Raw genomic sequence first — 20,028 nt, forward strand, 5'->3', positions numbered from 1 at the left:
ATCGCAGCGATCCAGACCAGCTCCCGCGGCAGTGCAGCATCCTGGGGGCCGCTGAGCCCAACCCGACAGCCAGCCCGGAGGCATCGCGCCCGTGCAGCACCGGCACCGGCTGAGTCCTGCTCAGGCCCGTCCTGCAGAACAGCCTGCCTGGACAGACAGCAGGCATGGACAGACAGGCAGGCCCGGCACCAGGAACCCACTGCAGCCCCACAGCAGGAAGAGGGACCTGCTGTTCCTCTGCCATAGCCCACGGGAGTGGTACAGCTGATGCTGGGTGTGTGGTTTGGGGACGGGGAGGCTTGAGCACTGGGGGGATCAGCTGTCCCCAGTATGGGTTAGGGGTGAGGACAAGGCTGAGCACAGAGCTGCAAGACTGATTCAGACGGCGCTCTGCCCTGTGCCTGCTGTTTGAGAAACACATGAGAGCAAGCATCACTAAAACGGTTTATTATAAAGCCATAGGAAATACACAGGAGGCTGAGGTTTAGGACACTTCCTTCTAGAGACTGCTCCAAGCTCCTCAGAATAGCAAACACACAAACTCTGATTTGCCTGCATCAAAGCTTTCAAACAAGGGTTCAACAAGGATTTGAATACAGAGTTAATAACACTTCAACATGCATAACATTTTCTGTTCCTAAGTGAAGCCGGGGGGGGCTAGCCCCTTCATCCTGCAGTTGGTTACAAAATGACAGATATTCATGACAAAAGAGTACAAAAGGCAAAAAACCACAGATGCTTTCAGAAAAGCACGTGGCTGTCTAAGCAGGAAAGCAGGGTCAGCATAAGTGCCCCAGCAAGACAGAAGCAAAAGGGATGGAGAGACAAGGCAGGCATGAGCGTCCCACTGCAGAGGGGCCTTAGTGGGGCCCAGGGCCAGCTCAGCCATCGGGCAAGGATGGCTGACTGGGATGGATCAAGATGTCCTATTTTGCACAGTTAGGGCCAACGCAGGGACTTGGGAGGTGCAAGGCCCCTCCTCCGGGCAGCCCAGGTGCCACCTTTGCTTTGCTTCTCGTTTGGGACACAGCGAGGGATGAGTGTGGCTGGGGGAGCCGCCGCTCTCTGCCTGCCGCAGGGGGGGACGCTCAGCCCTGGCAGGAGCAGGTTGTGGACGCCCCGACTGCCCCCTCGGCTGACCTCCACACTGGAGCCCTGCGCTCGCGCAGACCCTCCCCTCCAGTGCTCCCAGCAGCCACGGAGCGCAGACACAGCCTGGGGGCAGCGCTCCCCTCCCCGAGTTAACAGGTCTTCAGTGCTACTGGTGCTGCTGGCGGCTGGGCTCAGAAAGGCCGTCCCCATCCCACGGTTCCCCATGAGAGGGATGGAGCAGCAATAAAGCCCTCGGTGCTCTCAGCCTTCAGCGCACCCTTCTCCGGGGCTCGGCCAGGCGCATCTCAGGGGGGACCACCAGCGGGCCAATACCCACCAGCTCCAGCTCAGACACCGCAGAGGCAGCTGCGGGAGATCACGGCACAGATGGATGGGAAGGGGGCAGGGAGGTGGTGGAGGCAGAACGCCCCGTACCTGCCAGCGATTTGAGCTCCTCATCCACATCCGAGTGAGAGCACCTCCACGGAGATGTGCAGAGCAAAGGGTCTGGCCCGCAAACAGTGAGGTGGCTACAGAAATGTGGAGGTGGATCCCATCTGGCAGGACACATGCTCTTCTCCTGGCCACACTCCAGCCTGATGTCCCCAAACCTCCCAAACGGGGCAGAGAGCGCCCTTCATGCCCGGGTCGCCACAGGCCAGCCACACGTACGGAAAGGCTGTGCTGCAAAACCATCCGCTACGCAGGCCAGCACGGCCAAGCCGCATGGACCAGGAGCTGCTGCCTTATATCACACAGAGCAAGGGAAGCACATGGGGAAAAAAGAAAAGTCAGCACTGTGCCAGGGGGGGCAAATACATGCTGCCAGCGTGCAGATCCAGCAGCCCAACGCAGAAGCTGCTGCTGAACCCTTTGCTCAGCTGGGGCCCTGGGCTCAGCTCGTGCCTGGTCAGACAGGAAGCAAAAGGAAAGAGTAAATAATGGGGGGTCTTGAAGCTCCTTTTTCAACTTTATTTAGCTTTGACTCTGCACAGAGCCATAGCATAGCGTACTCTAGCCTTCAGGGAGGGGCACAGGAACCCCCTGAACACACCGCGGTTCGGGGTCAGCCCCCATCTCCTGTGCCTTGTGCCCTGCCCCTGAAATGTTGTTGGGGTATCTGACACAAAGGCTCTGAAGAATAGAGAAAGCCCCTGCCCCACGGTGTCCTCGGAGGCTCATAGGTCACTGCTGCAGTCGCCGCACAGGATCTCATCGTTGTCAGGGATGAAGCCTTTCCCGACCAGCGAGGTGTTGCAGCGGGTGCAGTTAAAGCAATTATGGTGCCAGTGACGGTCCTCAAAGGAGACATATTTACCACCGCCAAAGCCTATGGGAGGGACAGAGTGCAGCGTTAGAACCCCTGGGGAAACTGGGACAAGCTTCCCACACAGACCGAGTCTTGGCCTGTTCATCTCCAAGTCAGTCAGGTCTTCACACGCAGTGCTGCACTGTGGCACCCAAACACCCCCCCAGTATTGAATACACCTCAAACACGAATCTCCACTCTTGGGGGGAAGAGGACCAAAATGATTTCACACTAGATTTTGCAGGGCTGAGATCCTCGGACCAGAATCACCATTTTCTCCCCAGAGAGGAGCAGGGAGCGGAGCTGCACCATCACAGCGAACGAGGGGGCTGTCAGGAGCTCCTGGCAGCACTGCCTAGAGCAGCTCCTTCCAAGGACAGTGCTAGTGAAATCCTGGGAAGAGCCCTCCGGCCACCAGCCCAGGCCCGGGCTCCTGCAGAGGCTCCATGGGCAGCTTCCTTCCTCTGCCAGCAGCAGTTGGACTTGTGGGCTGTGACCCCCTTCTCCCCGGGACTGCGACAAACTGATAAGGACCAGACGGGAAGCGGGGTGCCTGGGAGCTGCCCTGTCCTCAGCCAGAGTCATCCTCTGAGTCACCCGCTGATTCATGGCTTTGCCTGTCTTCCCAGCAGCAAGAGACATGAGTTGCAAAGGGAAAGGTCAAGTGGGGGAGGACAGGAAGGAGGCCAGACCCTCTCAGGGGTTTCTACAGAAGAGGACCCCCTGCATCCCCTGTCTTAGGCAGGTACGACAGGTCCAGACTCCCCTGCAGCAGCTGCTGCTCCAGCTATGGCTGGAAGTCTCTGGCTTTCCCTGTCTGTGAGCAATCTTTCCATAGGACATGGCAACCAGCCTCAAAAAGCAAGCTAGAGACATGAGATCACACTGTGAGGGGTCATTTTGGGAGCCTTTACCCCTGGGCAGAGGGAATTCCTCCCAAGGGGCACAGTTCACTGCTTTGAAAGATGCAGATGAAGGGACACGAGCAGCCCTAGGACCACTGCAACAAAGAGATCCTCTCTCATGGGGTTCCTCAGAAAGTGGCTGCAGTTGTTTCTGCGGGGGCCTTGCCTGAGGGCACCTTGCACTCCCCAGCATTTGTCCCTGGGAAGCCTGAAGTGCCTGGAGACACTTGAGCAAGCTTGCATGGTGGAGACGTGTATAAGCATCATACGGGCCTGGGCCACACGTGCACTCGAGAGGGCAGCTTCACCCAGAGAAGTCACCGCATGTCTGGAAACAGGGCAGGCAGGTCATGCCCTGCTCTGCAGAAGCGCCCGTAACCAGGGCCGTTCTGCTCACCTGTGATGGGCTTTGTGCAGGCGCTGCACTTCTTGGCATAGAGGTTCCCAAAGCACTTGATGCAGTACGGGTTGTCATCCTGGGAGGTGAACTGCTGGCCAGCCAGGGGGGTCTTGCAGCCTGTGCAGACGAAACACTCCTTGTGCCACGGCTCGTCCCGGTAAGTCACTCCTCCCTTGGTCAGGGTCTGCGGGAAGAGAGCGCACACTGGTGACACACGGGCACAGGGAAATGGGCTGCAGTGCACAACCAGCAGCTAGCCGGGGTGCTGGCACCTGAACCTTTCTCTGGTGGGGCTCAGACAGGAGTGGGGAACATGTCCCTGGATCAGAAAACTTGGGGACTTTGGGCTGCCAGGCCAGACGTACCTTTTTGCAACGAGTGCAGCGAGGAGCGAACTTGCTCTCATAACAGGGGACACAGTAATAATCCGTCTTGTCTGGGATGAAGGATCGTGACCCGATGGGCTGCTGGCAGCTGCTGCATATGAAGCAATGCTCATGCCAGGTTTGTCCGTTGTACTCCAGCTTACGGGATCCTGCAGAGAGAGCCGTTCACAGTGACAGGCGGGAGCCGCACACACTCACGTAGGGGACACGGGAGGCTGCGCAGGATAAACTGCGGTCCTGCACATGTGGCTCCGTGCCTGCTCTCCCCATGGCAGCGCAGGACTGCAGGCAGCTGGAGAGGGGAGGCCCCAGGCCCACCCCACAGCCGCAAGGGCAGGGCTGCGGGAACATGCCCCCAGCACCGGCACACAGGCCGCGGCAGATACGCCTGTTGTAACCTACATCTGAAGATGGTGCCAGAATGGCCAAGCAAGGACACTCCTTTGCCTCAGGCGATCTCCAGAGACGCTCACACGCCTTCAGTCATTCCTTCTCTTCTAGTCAGCACACACCAGAAAATGCCTAGGAAACCCTTTCTTATCTCCTCCCCAGCTCGCTTCCCCATGAAAAAGGGGAACAGACAGACAGGGCTCCTGTGGTGATTGCAGCTCGGGATCCTGCTGTCCTGCCAGACAAGGAAAGTGCCCGGCCCACTCTATGCAGTGACAGCGGGGCAGGAGAGCAGAAATTCAGCTCTCTTCCTTGCTGCCCTAGTGTTGGGCCCTGCAGCCCCGGCCGACGCTGCTGGGACCAGGAGCAAACTGCAGTGCTCGAGTTTGCCTGCTCCTACCTGGCATGACTGTCTTCTCACAGGCAATGCATTTGGAGGAGAACTCGCTGCAGTAGCAGTCATTACACAGCAGCTCCTCGCCTTGGCAGGTGAACGGCTCGTCAGCCAGAGAACGGTCACAGCGGAAGCAACGAAAGCAGTGCTCGTGGTAATGGCGATCCTCGTAGTACAGCTCCTGGGGAGGACAGCCGAGATGAGGAGGGGACCGATTGCCCCAGGGAACTGCCCTGCCCGGCCACGGGGTCCCATACTCACTCTGCAGTCGTGGCCGATCAGCTCTTTGCACTCATCACAGGTGTTGGCAAAGTGGGCATCATAGCAGGGGATGCAGTACGGGCCGTTGTCCATCTGGATGTACTTGCGCCCATACAAGGACTCCTTGCAGTTGTCGCAGTCAAAGCACTCTGTCATGGTGCCAGTCTGAGGGCCTCCTTCACCTGCTAAGAGATCAGCGGAGATGCTGGGTCGGTATCAGCTTACGCTGCCTGAGATGTCCCTGCACAGCCCTGCCATCTCCAGAGGGCAAGGACCGCGAATTCCTGCAGCGAGCCAACAAACAGCCGCTATCAGGACAGGACACAGACCTGCGCTGCTGCACCTGCTCGGTGGCTGTACGCGCGTCCAAAAAAGCCTGCATGCATTCAGGGCCTGGGATGAATCTTGCTCCAGGTTTATACTCAAGGTCAACAGCTGGAGCGCTTAGGCCCCACTCAGAGAAACCTAGACACCTAAGCATGCAGTTGAGCTTCTCACTGTCTGCCTCCTTGCTGGGAAGCAAAGTGTAAACGATGACCAAAAGAGAGAAATTTTTTTTGCATGAAAAGTTTTGATTTGGCACCGAAAACAGGACCATGCACACGCTGTGTGGGCGCACATCCACTGTCGCATCAGAGAGCCAGCCACCTTGAGGGAGATCTGTCTACCAAGTTGCCCTTCAGAGACCCACGCTCAGCCACCAGCATGGCCCTGGACCAACGGCAAGATTCCTCCCGACGGCCTGTGAGCTGCTGCTCTGCCTGATGGGGCTGTCAGTGTTTCAAATGCTGGAACCTCTCCAGAACTCTAAAGCAGCTGCTCCACAGGGAAGCAGAAATCAGGCACCCCATGCTGTGCCCAGCTATGAAGCCACATCCCAGCAAACTGTTTTGCACATGTTGCTCCAACTACAAATGCTCTTCAGGGAGAAAGTGTTGGGCAGGGTGGGTGTTTTGCAAGCAATAGAGGTGTTGGGGTTTTGCACGCAGGAGATCAGACATCTGTCGTTGCCCCTTGTCTCCCTCTCAGACAAGAGGTTTGTGGAACTATTTTGCTTTCTTTGGAGCACTAACTCCAGAACAAAAGTATCTTCCGTTTGGTTTAACCTGGTTATTCCTAAATATGGATTTTTCCCCTTGCAAAATCACACCCTTCTTTAGTACAGGTTGCTATCAAGTGTCAACAAGCCCATGGAATTACATCTGAGCAGTCAGCTGCAGAGCACCGCACGCTGCAGTTTTCTTGATGAACCCACCCACTTCAGAAAGAGCTATTATGGCTCGATCTACAGTTTAGCATTTAATGGGGCAGGGAGCTCACCGCCAGCCTCTGTGCCTCCCTCCTCACCGGCTCCCTGGCCGCAGTGGCCATCTCCCTTACGCTGGGAGGCAGCCTCCAGGGCAGGAGCTGATCCAGACAGCTCTGACTCACGGCAGCGAGCTCCCCAGGGCTATTCTTGGTCAAGCCACACAGCTCCCAGCTGTTGTCAGGCCTGGTATGTGCCGATAGGACTGCCGGTGAATAAATCCAGTGTTCCCACATGGCTACGTGACCAACAGAGGGGGAACAAAGTCCCTTTTCAGACACTCTCGTTACCCAGCTGCTGCCCTGGCCGTTGCCTGCTCTGCTGACCGCTCCGTGCCCTCCAGCACGGCAGGCTGGTGCGCGTGGCTGCGGCTGCGGGAGCAGCTCCACGGCGTGCCCCTGCGAGCAGCACGGGCTTGGGGCCACCGCTCCGCCGAGCCCGTCCTCCAGAGCCCCAGCCGGCAGCCCCAGACTCGCTGCCTGTGGAACGAGGCGGCCTGGGCCGGGCAATTTCCAGTCTGTTACTGGAGACGGGGCAGGCGCTCGGGGTGGTTTGCACAGGGGAGCTGGATGGGTGCCAGGGAGCCGAACTGGACCCGCTGCCCCAGCTCTGCCCCCAGCCTCGGCTGGCCCCCCAGCACCCCCTCCCTCGGGGGCACCCCATGAGGTGCTCACCCAGCCGGGCAGCAGCCCCCATGCCGCCCAGCACCCCACACGGCTCCTGGCCGCTTCCCCCCCACCGCCGCCGCCTCCTCTGCCGCCCCACTTGCCTTCACTCCCTGAAGTCATGAGGGACCTTTCTCTCTGGCAAAGAATGAAAATCAAATTAATAACCCTCCTCCTCCCAGCCCTGTTGAAGGGAACTTTCCAAGGTGTGTCTGTAATAAAAGGGCCTCTAATGAGCACTCCTACCCTGGGAGCCACGGTACCGCCAGAGCGGGGAGCTGCCATGTTTGCTCAATGGACTGCGCTTTATCTCTGTGGTCCTGTAATACGGGGTCAGAGGACACCAGAAAATGCGAGGGAAGGAAAAACAACTTGAATGGAGAAGCCTTGGGTTTTACTGGTGACACGGACTCAGCCTCCCGAGCGCTGCTGTGCCTGACTGACACTGTCCCTCCATGAGCCCCGGTCCCCAAACTCAAAACAAGGGACAGCATTTCCCCGTGTCGCAGGGGCAGAAGGTGGGCAGGATAAACCCACCAAGGGCTGCTGGGGCTCTCGCACTCCTGAACCACGAGCCATCTCAACGAGGCAGGTGCTGCTGCCCTGAGTGTGCGCCGTCCCCTGGCCCCACATGCACCCTTGGGACCCGGTGCCAGCCAGCAAACCACAGGAGAGCTACAGGGTGTGAGCACCAGCTCCACAGCAAGTGCTCAGGCAGCCCTGCTCCCCTGGGGCAGCTGAGCTATCACCATGATCAAAACAGGGATTAAAAAAAAAAGTGACAGGACAGGAACATTTCAATCCTGAATGCTGTTTGTCACCCAAGCTCCCGGCAGTGCCAGTCCTCCTCTCCTCCACCATCGAGGGCAGCTGGCGCTCCCGAGCCCACCAGGACCCCCAGCTAGCCTTGCTCTGGCTGAAGCCCTCGGCCGGCGCTCACCGGCAATACTGCAGGCAGTGCCGGCGGGTGCCCAGCAGCGCTGCTGTCACTGCTGGGTGCACAACACAGAGCAACCGCAGAAGAGGAAGTGAAAACCATATAAACCCTCTGAAAATGACACACCAAAGAAGACCCTAAAGCAGCATGCCATGCTTGCCTCCGCTTTTAGTTTCTCCCCGAAGTCTACCTATGTCTGTTGCACGCTGTGTGAGCCAAGATCCTGCTCTCCAGGCTGCGGAGTCCGAGCGGGCTGGCAGATGCACGGACTGCCAGCAGAGCAAGTCCCAAGAGCGTCACATGGCCGAGGCTGCTATGAGAGCGTACGGGATCAGACTCGGCGTTGCCTTTTCCACAGAAAAAAGAACAGGCCCGGGAAGTTTGCTCAGGGTTGTTTGTATTAGATAAGCTGTTTGCTCTCTTTGTTCTGGTGTCACATGCAGTGCTGGGCAGGGGTGTCAAAGCCCTGTGCAACGCCAAAGCAAACTCTGCATCTTCGCCCCTGAGGACATGGCACTGCCGGAGACCAAGTTCATGGAGAAGAGGAAGGTGGGACAAAAGAAATAGAGTAAAAGAAATAGTACAAAAGCCCATGATTCTTACTGTGATTGTAATGAGGAGCCTGGAAATTGTCTCCATTCATGAAGAAAAGAGGTGGAGTTTTAAAATGCATTAAAAAACCCTTTAATTGAGGCTCAGATTTAGAAGGCACAATATATGCGTGCTAATTAGCATGTGCTCATACTTTGCAGTCTGCACCACCCTGTAAACATTAGCTGTGTGCTAGGCTGATGTAATACTTCAAATTGGCCTTCAAATACTAACCAAGGTGTTGCCCTAAAATGATGGGATTCCAGTTGCAAAGAGAGTGTTTGCTTGCCCATTACCAGATGGCTGTAGCCCCTACGGGACAAGGTCTACTGAAGCAGGTCCCTCGTACGTGGGGACAGTGGAGCTGGATGTGGGGTATTCTCTCAGCTGTCTCGCTGGCTGTCTGAGGGCAAAAATAAACAACAGATATATGCCTGTCAGCTGCCTACCCTTTCCCTTTGACAGATATAGTTGTGCTCATGGAGGAAAGGAAGTTCAGTTCCTCTCCTGTGCCCATGAACAAACAGCTTTGGGAACAAGAGCTCCTCTCACAAACAACATTTGAAGTGCTCCGGGATGCAAATCTGATCAGTCTGGAACAGAGCTCAGAATAGCTTCACGTATGAGAAAGGTCAGCAATTTGTCAAGGACGCACTGCAGAGTCCACTTTCTAATTAGAGAGTAACATGCACCTAACACCACCCCGGTGTCATTGTCCGCAGCAACACAGCAGATGGCTTAGCAACAGCCCCAGGAGATTATTACATTAATTTTAGTGTCAATAAACCGGGGACCTATTATGCAAAGGAGGCAGTACAGACTGTTCAGGGCCAGGCTTTCTGCTGCACGCAATCACTTAAGAGTTTAACCAGCCTTTTGAGACGATTCCTGCTACAATGAACTCCTTCAGTGAGAGGTCTCATGTATATGGTGAGCCTATAACCCTGTGTAACTTCACACCAGTTTGTTGTTCGTTGTCAGGTCACAACCAGCTGCTCCACGAAGTGATCCTAGAGCAACCCATAAGGCTATTCCTAGGGAAACACTTAATCTTTCCAGGACACAGGAATAAACCTGCCTTCGACTGTCTGTCAGGTTCCTGCCTATTCTCATCTTCCCTGGGCTGCTCTGAGCACAGCTTATGCAGTTGCAGTTCACACCTAAACAGACATGCAGAAGAGAAAGCACAACCTCACTGGGACAGGCGAGCGTTCCCCATGTAAGGATGAAACCATCCAGGGACAAGGCTTTGGAAGACGGTCCTCAACGCACTCCAAGGTCAGAAGAGGAGAAGAACGCTTTTTGTTCCTGTTGGCTTTCCAGAACCATTATGGGTCCTGGAATCTGCATGAAATTGTTTCTGCCTGCCGCCGACCCTAAAAGGGAAACCAGCTGCTTGCTCTGAGGAGCAGCTCCAGCCCCTCCGTTAGGCTGGGAACGTTTGCAGTCCACGTTTCCTGACACCGCTTCTGTGGATCCACTCAGGGTCACTGCGCACCCCAGCCAGGGGCCGGCACGGCCAGCCCAGGCTCTCCGGGGGCGGCGGGGGCCAGCTCCCTGGGGTGCCGCATGGGTTTCCCCGCACCTCCTCACGCTGCTGCCTCCGTCTGTACCCTCTTGCTCTGCTCCCAAACCCACGAGCGTGGCTGTAGACCTGGCGCAGTGCGAACAACATCCCCCGTCCGCTGCTAAAGGAGATCCTGCTTTCGGGCGAGAGGCTGGAGGCAGCTTGCCAGAAAGGTGCCGAGTGTTTCATCAGGGTAACCCAGCCAGACCCAGCCTGCACCGAGCACCCTCAGGAGCGGCGTTGCATCAAGCCTTCACCCGCCTGCTCGCAGTGCCACTGAGTCACTTCCTGCCCTCAGATCTCGCCTCCGAGCTGCCTTCCAGCCTCAGCCTCCCCACGGACAGCTTGGAAATCTCAAGCACGAAGGGCTGCTCCGGGGGGCTCTGGCACGGCGAGGAGCAGAGTCCTTGCAGGGACCACCAGCACAGCCATGGACCTCACCTGGCAGCTCCCCCATCACCAGCACAACAGGAGGACGCCGCAGGTCATTTCTCCAACACGTAGGGAAAATTTGGTTCTTGCAGTCGGCCTCGGAGGAGGAGGCAGGAGACAAATGAATCAGCTGGGTGTAAGGCCACACAGCCCCCGCCTGCACCACTGGGATGTTGCACTTACGCATATGCGTATACCAAGCTCTGCTGAGCAAGCTGCACCGCAGTTGTTTCCCCAAGTATGGGCAAAGCAACCTCCTGCCCAGAGCAGTCATGGGCTGCTCTGGGCTCTGCAACAGATTTAGCGAAATGGCTGGCACAGTTGTACGGAAACACCTTGCATTTCAAATGAAATAAGTGCTGTCAGAATCACCCTTGCTCAGCAAGGTAGACAGCTTCCGGAAAATGCCCACAACTTTGAGAGGAAGAAGTAGCAGAAACTGTTAAAGCATCTGACAAGTCACAAGGTAGACCTAGATTGTTGCACGATTTTAATACAGTCTTAGAATGGCAAATTGAGGGTTTCCTAATGTTCAAAAGAGATCTCTGAGGTGCCCTCCATCCAAAGAGCAAAACCACATCACATGGACTCCTCCTGACAGCTCTGCATATAGATCAAGGTAAGTGCTAAAAGCACAACTGTCCCACAAATGTTTGCTCTTACCCTTAAACCAAGAAAACCTCACCCGGTATCAGCCCACAGCCTGCCCAGAGGCGCCCTGCAGGAAGCACTGTGCTGTTTGCACAGCCAGGACTGAGGCATCACACCCGGTCCAAGGTGAGCAACGGCAAATGGCCGCGGTGGAGGGCACGGCCACCCCCGCTGTGCTGGACTCGCATGAGGTCCCGGCAGTGCCGGCAGAGGCACAGGCACGCCAAAGCTGAGCGGTGCCTTCGCACGCAGTGCTGCCTGCATGGAGCAAAAGGGTTCCAGGAGGGTGCCGCTAAGGGCAGGTACACAGAGCCCAGTCCTACCCAAAAGCAGCTTCCCTCAGAGAGGAGAGGCTGAAGAGTGAGGTTACAAGTGCAATGAGAGCACTGGAAGACCTAACAGAGACAAAGCCCGACTCTGGTAAGTGCAATAAGAGGTGCCCTCTGCCTCAAATGACAGGCTGACACACAGGATGAGAGACAGGAAGCATCTTTATCACTTTGTACATTCGTGACGTGGCACGATATGCATGCTAATATTTATTTTCTATATCAGCATTATTCTACAGAGGAGGAGGTGACAGGATGCATCTCCAGGAGGCCCCATCTCCAGGAGGCCAGGCTCACTTTCATGCTTTCTTGTAACACCAGCAACGCTGATGATTCTGGGAGGAAGATGACCACTGATGCCTGGTCTAAGTACCTGCTGAATTCTGCCAGACCAGATATACTCAAAAGATCTGGAAAGCAGCAATGATTTTTTTAAAGTTTAAATAAAATTTTTGAATTACCATAAATGATTGGCCAGGTCTCTCAGGAAGGCCAACAAACCTTAGAGAGACCATATGCAGAGTCAGCTATCTGCACATGGAAATAGTTTTGGCCTCGATGTGCTTACAGATTCTCCAGTAGACATGGCTGGGTCTGCAAGGTATCTCGACGCCCCCAGGCCGTGAGCTGTTGTGCCTGCGGACTGGGGACAGGGGCTGTCGAGAAGTTCAGGGTCCTAAGGAACTCCAAAACTCTGCTCTGGTTTCAAAACACCAATGAGTTCATAGACCTTTTTCCTCTAGTACTAAATCCCTCATTCTTTCTCCTAAGATAAGGAAACATAAAACAAAACTTTCCCTATGTGAAAGGAAAACCTGCTGCTAATAAGTCAGGCTCTCACAAGGCAGCATCCCCATACAAGGTAATGGGACAAAGCTCTAAGCCAGTATTTGTGCACACTGGGACTTTTGTCCCTTCTCTACCCTTTAAAGAAAGAATCTCTTTTTAATGAGACCGCAGTTGCAGGGGAATCCAATTTTCCATACTACAGTGGAAAATCAGGCGGGTTTGCCCATCTGAGATTCAAATTGGAATTTCTTGTTGCAAAGACCTTGCTTTGCATTTGGTTTTCAGCTACCTCTGTCCCTTTCCTCCCCACATCCTTCCTATCGGAGCAAGTCCCCTGAATCCAGCTGTGAGCTGAAGCATCCCCACAGTGAGCATGAAGATACGTGGTTTGGAGGGAGAGATAGAGAAGATCTATTCAAACAACACCAGTGAGAAATGCCAGGCTTCCCCTGGGTGCCCGTCTTCACTGTGTCTACCTACCTTCCAAAACCCCAACAGAGGGACAGCAGAGTGCAGGCTGACAAGGAGAAAGGCAACAGACAATTCAGCCCTTGCTCTGGACTGACTTTCTTTAGGGAAAGTTAATTCTACCAGGGTCAGAGAAAGAAGCTTAAGAGCCCCTACTATGCAACCATAAAATGAAAAACTCTGCCCAGGAAGAAAGGAGGGAACGATTTCAGAGTTAAAAATTTATTACTAAACACCTGTAAGGGTTAATTAACTATTTCAGGTTCTGAACAAAAACCTCCCTCTTCAGAGGGCAGCTTGGACCAAGGGCACAGCTAACAGCAGCAGAGCTGTTAGGACACACTCAGAACAAGCAGCCTGTGTCATTCTGCTGACATTAAAACTGAATGTTTGCTCAAGAGATCAGCTGTTAATCTTACTCAAAATGTATACAAAGTAAGCAAATTCTGTGCACTCAACAGGAAGTCAGGAATTGAAACCATTTGGGCAGTTTGGCCCTGTCACGATTCAAACAGACCTCTTAACTGAAGGAGGAAGTCCAAGAGCAGAGGAGTAAGATATGAACGCATCAGAAACTTCTCCCCAGCCAAATGAAGTCCCTTTTACCAGATGGGTAAGAAACCTGTGGCTTAAAGACGTGCCAGAAGAGATTCTGGCCGGTCTCTCAAGAGGCTTGGGAGAGGAGAGAGGCAGCGTGGCCCAAGCTCCACATCGCAGGTACCTTCCCCTGCCACGTGCAACACCGACCGAGCAGGAGCCTGCTGGCAGCAATAGCTTGCGCCAAGCAAGCCTGCTACTGAAGCTGGTAACTGGCTGTAGGGCAGCAGCTGCAGACATGGCCAGGGTGACCATAATAGGAAGAAAGATGCTGGAGCCAAGTTTCAGGGAGCGTGACTGATCGTAGGAGCTTCAGGGTGATCAGAGGAGCGGGAGTCACAGTCCAGGGAAACGGCTGCTCGTATCAATTCTTAAACAGGAGCAAGGAACAGGCGTGCAATTGCTTTCTGAACTCCTGCTCCCTTCTCCTCTCAAGCATGTTAGTCATCCCATTTAAGAGAGAAGGATATGCTCCCGCTCAATTACGGTAACAGTGATATCAAAAACATTGGAGTGCATACCGAAAGTGAGTGCACACAATCTTCAGGCTTTCCTCGTTTGTGACAGCCAGTGGGCATAACCCCAGCCCAGCAGCAGCACTTCCAGTGCCATTGCAAAGAGGCTGCCAGCGTTGGACTGCACCATCAGCTCACACGACATCCCCAACATGGGAACATACACTATTCCCATCTGCTTGTGGTGTCTCAGCCTCAACAGCCCTGGCAAAAATGCCATCAGCTAGCGGGTGATTAACAAATCACATCATGTGAGTCTGTCAGTGTCACATCCACAAATTCCCTTAGTTTTCCTTTTTCAACTCGAATATTGGGCAAGAATGAGGACCTTGTTGCTTGTGCAGGGCTGAATAGGCCTTTCAGACATATTGAGCAGACCGTATATTAACCATCATCCTACTGGCAACAAACAGTAAAGCAAGAACACAACACAAACCCTAAAGACAGTCATCAACCCTATAAAACAAATTAATGGGCAGCGGCTGGCCTCCAGGCCCCAGTTTTTCACACCAGGTCTAGGCAGAAGCTAATCTGGACAGTGAAATGCCCGTTGCTTAGAAGCGGTATAATTTATCTCTGAACCTTCTTTGCTCGTGTCATTATGAAGTGATGGACAAGAAAAGGTGATGGGAAGGGATCATAACTGGATGAGGTTTCGTCAAGAAAGTAATGAAGAGAGTATATATAAATGTACGTGAAACTACAAATTGGTAGATAAGGTGCTTCATATTACCTGCCTGTTGTAGCATATATTTTCTTGTTCTGTGTGCTACAGCCTCGTAACACCACACATCATTGCAACTGCAACCTCGCACGAGGTACAGGGCCCCTGCATGAAGTCAGTATTCTCCAGAAACAAACATAGGACCACAAAGATCAAATGGGAAAACGCATCCGTGCCCCAAACTCAAAAGACAGAGCTCTGTTGCACAGAGCCTAGGATGTCCTAAACCTTCCAAATGGAGAAACACAGTGAGATCTTTATAATGTCCTGGCTATTACAGAAAGAAAAAGGGAGTTCTGAAGAATAAGCATGTTGTGAGGATTATAATCTAGCAATGAAAGTTTAATTTGGGACTGAATTGATTTATGCCCATGTAACCCAGCAAAGTTGGCCCATAGCCATATAAATGCCTAACTGCTTATCCAACTGCACAAACCCAGGACTCTGGCAATAGTGTTTCAAAATCTCTTTGCCCCATGAAATAAAGGTCATATCCAGTACACTAGAATTCAAACATGAAAGCATGACAGGAAATGACTAACTGCACACTGAGGCCAATTTACCTTCATCTTAGATCTGCTCAGCACACAAGAATCTTGCAATTCAAACAGACATCACAGCCTATATGCAGAAAAAATAATCTGACTGCTCTGGTTGCTAGTTCTCGGGGTTTGTGCATCTCAGTACAGATATCACTGCAAAATAATGGAATACCACTCTATTTCCCTGAAGTTCTCTTACAGTTCTAACCTTATGCTGTAGTTTTCACTTCTCTTTCCCTAGAGGCAGCTGTTTTTTAAATTGAGGCGGAAGCCATTCTTATTTCTGAGGTGATACATAATTTAAGTTAGCGTTTACAAAACTTTTTATAGTCCCCGAATAAAAGGTACTTATGAGATTATACCTCTATGTTGCACATAAAGGCAATCAGGGGGCTGCTTCAAGCTTGCTTCTGAACAAGCACGCACGTGAGCTTGTGGACAGGCTGCAGGGGACGGATGCAGTCACAGTGCGCATGTTTTGTGCTCACATGCTCAAAAGCAAACCTGTGTGGTCTGAGCCCAATCCTTTATTAACTGTCTTCTCCAGAAAGCCTGGCAGCTCTTTTGCTGATTAAGGCTCTGCTCAACTTCAGGGTTTTTTTTAATAAACAAAGCAACTTTGACTTACAGTAGCAGGAAAAGACATACAAACCAGGCATGTTTCATTTAATGTGTGCCTATTACTTAAAGGGCAAAGTGAATTTTTTTACCAAATTTGGTCAAAATACTCCCTTTTCCGATTTGATTCTGTGTCTCCCAAACACCCGCATTTGTAGTTGGTTTCTTGCATATAAGCAGATACACGGACCGAGAAAGGTGACCTGCATTGTAACCCTGGCAGTTTGGTGCCTTTCAGGGCTCTCCACCCGCATGCAAAATCAGCAGAGTGAAGAGAAAGCCAGGAAGGTGACAGGGGAGACACTGCAATGACACTCGTGTGCCACACAAGCTCTTGCCCAGCAGCCTCTCTCCCACCGTCCCGATCGCTGACCGTGGGCCTCTCCGCCTGGGCTGCTACTTGCACGAGAAGTAGGGACAGTCTCGGTCTAAAGTACTTTTTACAGCTGCTGGTGTCCCTTGCAAGCAAAGGCAATTACAGCTCTGTAGCCCGCAGCATGTGAGCAGCTTCTAAATCTGGGGAAGGACTGAATCCTGGCAAAGACAAATTGTCTCAGGTTACCATCCCCAGAACTGCTTGCCTGTGGTCCGAAACAAAACTAAGATCATTTGTTGCCTGGGAGATGCTGTATGTGCCAGCTGCACCCCCCCTGAAAAAAGGTAGCGCTCTGCAGGGACAGCATAGCTGAGCCCTCGAGAGTACGAGAAAGTACAGAACAGGGACAGACAGGGGATCGCTGAGAGAGGAAGATAGCCGCCTCTTTTAGCCGCTGCCTTGCCAACGCAGAAGTGAAACAAGTTTCCTCCTTCTGTGGCTGCAGGTTTCTCTGCTAGGTGATCGGGTCATCAGGTGTCATTTACTTTTACTATACAGAGCTGGTTACCTTCAAATCAGTCTGCTTGTTAAAGCATTTCTCACTGGCACCTTCAAAAATTACTCTTAAGTACTGCACGTTTTAAATAATAGAAGCCATCAGTTGTAATCGTCACATATTTTACATAAAATCTCTAAGAAATAACTCCTTGCAAGCACTAAAAAGAAATTTGCAAGATGCAACATGCTTTCCAATTTCTGCCATGCTGTGCCGCCACACTTTGAGATAAAGAGTCTTTGGTGGTACCCATGAAAAGGAAAACTGGTGCCACATCCAAAAGACGAACTGGAAACAGCTATTTTAAGGGGCACAAACGCTCACAAAATTTATGAATGCCTTTATATCACGCAGCTACACATTAAGTTTCCAACATCTATGCCCCTGCCCGCTGGATGTGTCTGCCTCTGAACTAGTGCTACTGCTCACCATGCTGGCAGCACTTCAGTGTGGGCGACACGGAGCACTGCTGCTGGCAGGCGGCACGGTAAAGCACATGTGCTGACTGTGCCTAAAAACTCATAAAGAGGGGAAAACTGCCCCTTTACAGAAAAAAAACCCACATGAACAGAAAAGTAGTAACAATATCGGAGAGCCCCTGATCCAGGTCTGTGGCTCATTTACAGAACCTCATTCTCTCATTCAAATCTGAGATTTACAAGGAAACCCACACGAAACAGATTTGTCACAGATTAAAAAGGAACCGAAAGGTCAGAATTGTAACTAACAGAGGCTCCTCTCATGACAACCTACAGGTAAAGACCAAGAAGAGATGACGTTTCAGCCACTGAAGCAGCAGATATGAAGCAATGCCCCATTTCTTTGCTGCAGAGAAGATGCTCCACACTTGTTCACTGAAGGAAGCAACAGCAACCTGCTCTCTGACTAGATTGAAAGATTCTCCAAAGCTGTTTGCATGCTCAAGCAGCTCAAGGATTGTGGGCTTCACTGCAACAAGACACCACCAATGCCCTAATAACCCTCCCTCTGTTCTCCTAGCAAACCAGAACAAAAATGCTCTATTTACAAGCTATTTGTCCCAAATTGGCAAACCCCTGGACACAGAAACTCAGACCAGTTCTCTGTTACCTTGCATTGCCGAATGGGACGGACCAGCGTAAAACCCAAGCGTCTCAAGGGCAGCAGCACTGTGAGGAGCAGCGCGAGCGTGGCTCTCCCAGTGACTCACACCGCAGCCAGTGAGAGCAGGTGCGACCAGCGAGAGACTCTCACTAGTAAATCATCACTTCACTAGCAAAACACTCAAGTGCTTGCCCAGAAACAAAAGCAGTCACATCATAAACCAGAGGGTGACATCAGCACAGGGATTGCATTTCCTACAGAGCTTTAAATGTCATTACTTGTGACTGGAAATTGGACACTTACAATTCAAGTTACTCTAAATTTTTGTAAGAGACATACGAATTCCGGTTCCAATTTTGTGTAGGTATATTTCACTTCCAAACCCTTTCTGTTTCTCGATGTCAGGATTACCGGGGGGGGGGGGGGGGGAAGAGAACACGCAAAACTCTTAACAGAAAGTGAAAAGCTAATGAACATCATTATTAGCCTGACTTACCAAGTCAGGCACTAATGAGGTGAGCAGCAGAACTCATTGATTTCCACTGGAAAGGGTCAGCATTATTCAAACAGCATGATCTACTTGGGGCCTAGTTATTCAAAATCTCTGGACTGCCCTCTTCCACTCTTATTCCAAGTTCTGCTCTGCGTTGTCTTCTAAAATTAAAACTCAAAGCTATCAAGGATCTGAAAGCACTTATTTCATCATTCCTTAGTTGAGTCATTGTTTCACAGAGCATGAAGCATGATACAGTCTGTGCACATGGTCTAACACCTTCACCAACCTGAAGTGCATTTGTGATTTTCCACACGCAGCTCTTCAGGCTCTCCAAAAGCAACGCATCCAGGACTTCTACACAAGTGCAGTGGGCCAGATTTAATCTTCCTGTGAGCTACAAGATGTTTGCATAGGGTTGAGAAATACTAGACATAAAACTTCTCTTGGCTGAGTTGCATGCAACACACCGTGTACTTTTTGCTATTAATGACTCTTTAGTAAGTACCACTATTACTCTACATATTCCAGAACCCTCTGAGTTAGGCATCGCAGCAATTTTCTTGATACAAAGTGTTCACTGAGTTAAAGGTAGCCACTGAAATGCCTTAAAATTTAAACACTGACTTTTCTATTTGAAAATTTCCATGTGCTGAGAAAAGAGGCAGATGAGAATAACTAATCCACATTTAAGGACACAAACTAAAGATTAGTTTCTTTAGTTGGAAAGTAGTTTAGCTCCCTGACTCCCTACTGCAAATAACACAAATATATATGGCGATTCAGTGCAAGACCATAAATGCAAGTCTCCACAGATCTGACATCCCGTACCTCTCATAGGATTGTTGCTTCCTCAATTCCCTAACAGCTGTCACCAGCAAAAACATTATTTACCCTTATAATACCTGCAGGGCAGGGAGTTATTGTATCTCCCTCCTGGGATTTGCACCTCGGAGGGTTTTGGCACAAGGCAAGCCTGGTAGAACTAAAAATGGAACCAAGATCCAAGTCCCTGTCCATCTTTCTTCTCCTTCTGAGATGCAGCACATACCCCCGTCAGCCTGGGAACTGTGACACCCACTAATGCATGTTATAGACCTACGTCCAAACAGATTCCACAAACTGAACTCTTTGTGAGAAGCAGGCGAAAAAGGAAGGAAAAGAAGGAAGAGAACGACATGATCTTTAAGGTCCCTTCCAACCCAAACCATTCTATGACAGACAGACACAGCACTGTGCAGTTACAAAGTACAGTTAATCCAGACTCCAGCTCTTTCGACCAAGTAACACCATGCCTTTGCTAGTCACTCCTACTGTTTAAACTTTGGGCTTTAAAAGTGAGCACGCTGAGCTGGAAGAAGGCACTGGAGTAGTGCAGCACCAGGAGCTATGCACCAGTTCAAATTGTGTTAGTTCTTAAGAATAGAAAAAGCCACGTTTTCCTTAAATGAGGGTCGTGGAATTCCAAGGTGAGGTCAAAAGCCTGGCAAAAGTCCGCAGTTTAGGCTAGTATGTGGGATCATGATGCTGACAAAAGTAGTCCTTGCACTCAGAGACAGTTCAGGATCCACTTTTTTTGTTGCTGTTCTTTCTTCACCATCTTCACATCCTAAGCAGTATCTAGGAATACTGCCATCAGATGTGGACCTCAGAGAGGAATTTTTGTCTCCAACCATGCTGAAGTTAGGCCTTTCAGATAGACATTTTATATT

At 51.8% G+C, this 20,028-nt stretch overlaps 1 protein-coding gene across 5 annotated transcripts in view; it reads right to left on the reverse strand.

The window, feature by feature from the left end:
• Window positions 1-427: 427 nt before the first annotated feature.
• The window catches only part of FHL3 (four and a half LIM domains 3), a 31,971-nt gene continuing 12,370 nt past the window's right edge, over window positions 428-20,028 (reverse strand). For 3 of the 5 annotated variants that reach the window (XM_050909929.1, XM_050909932.1, XM_050909930.1), the window contains exons 2-6: window positions 5,138-5,322; window positions 4,883-5,057; window positions 4,072-4,241; window positions 3,704-3,890; window positions 428-2,422 (exon numbers count right to left, since the gene is read on the reverse strand). In XM_050909929.1, coding sequence (XP_050765886.1) covers window positions 2,271-2,422; window positions 3,704-3,890; window positions 4,072-4,241; window positions 4,883-5,057; window positions 5,138-5,293 — 840 coding nt within the window. In that variant the 5' untranslated portion in view covers window positions 5,294-5,322 and the 3' untranslated portion in view covers window positions 428-2,270. Of the gene's footprint in view, window positions 2,423-3,703; window positions 3,891-4,071; window positions 4,242-4,882; window positions 5,058-5,137; window positions 5,323-17,829; window positions 17,847-20,028 lie in introns of those variants that run through there. The other 2 variants (XM_050909928.1, XM_050909931.1) reach the window with 2 other exon arrangements.

Source organism: Gymnogyps californianus, chromosome 22 (genome assembly GCF_018139145.2).
Source record: "Gymnogyps californianus isolate 813 chromosome 22, ASM1813914v2, whole genome shotgun sequence".
NCBI classification, from domain to species: Eukaryota; Metazoa; Chordata; class Aves; order Accipitriformes; family Cathartidae; genus Gymnogyps; species Gymnogyps californianus.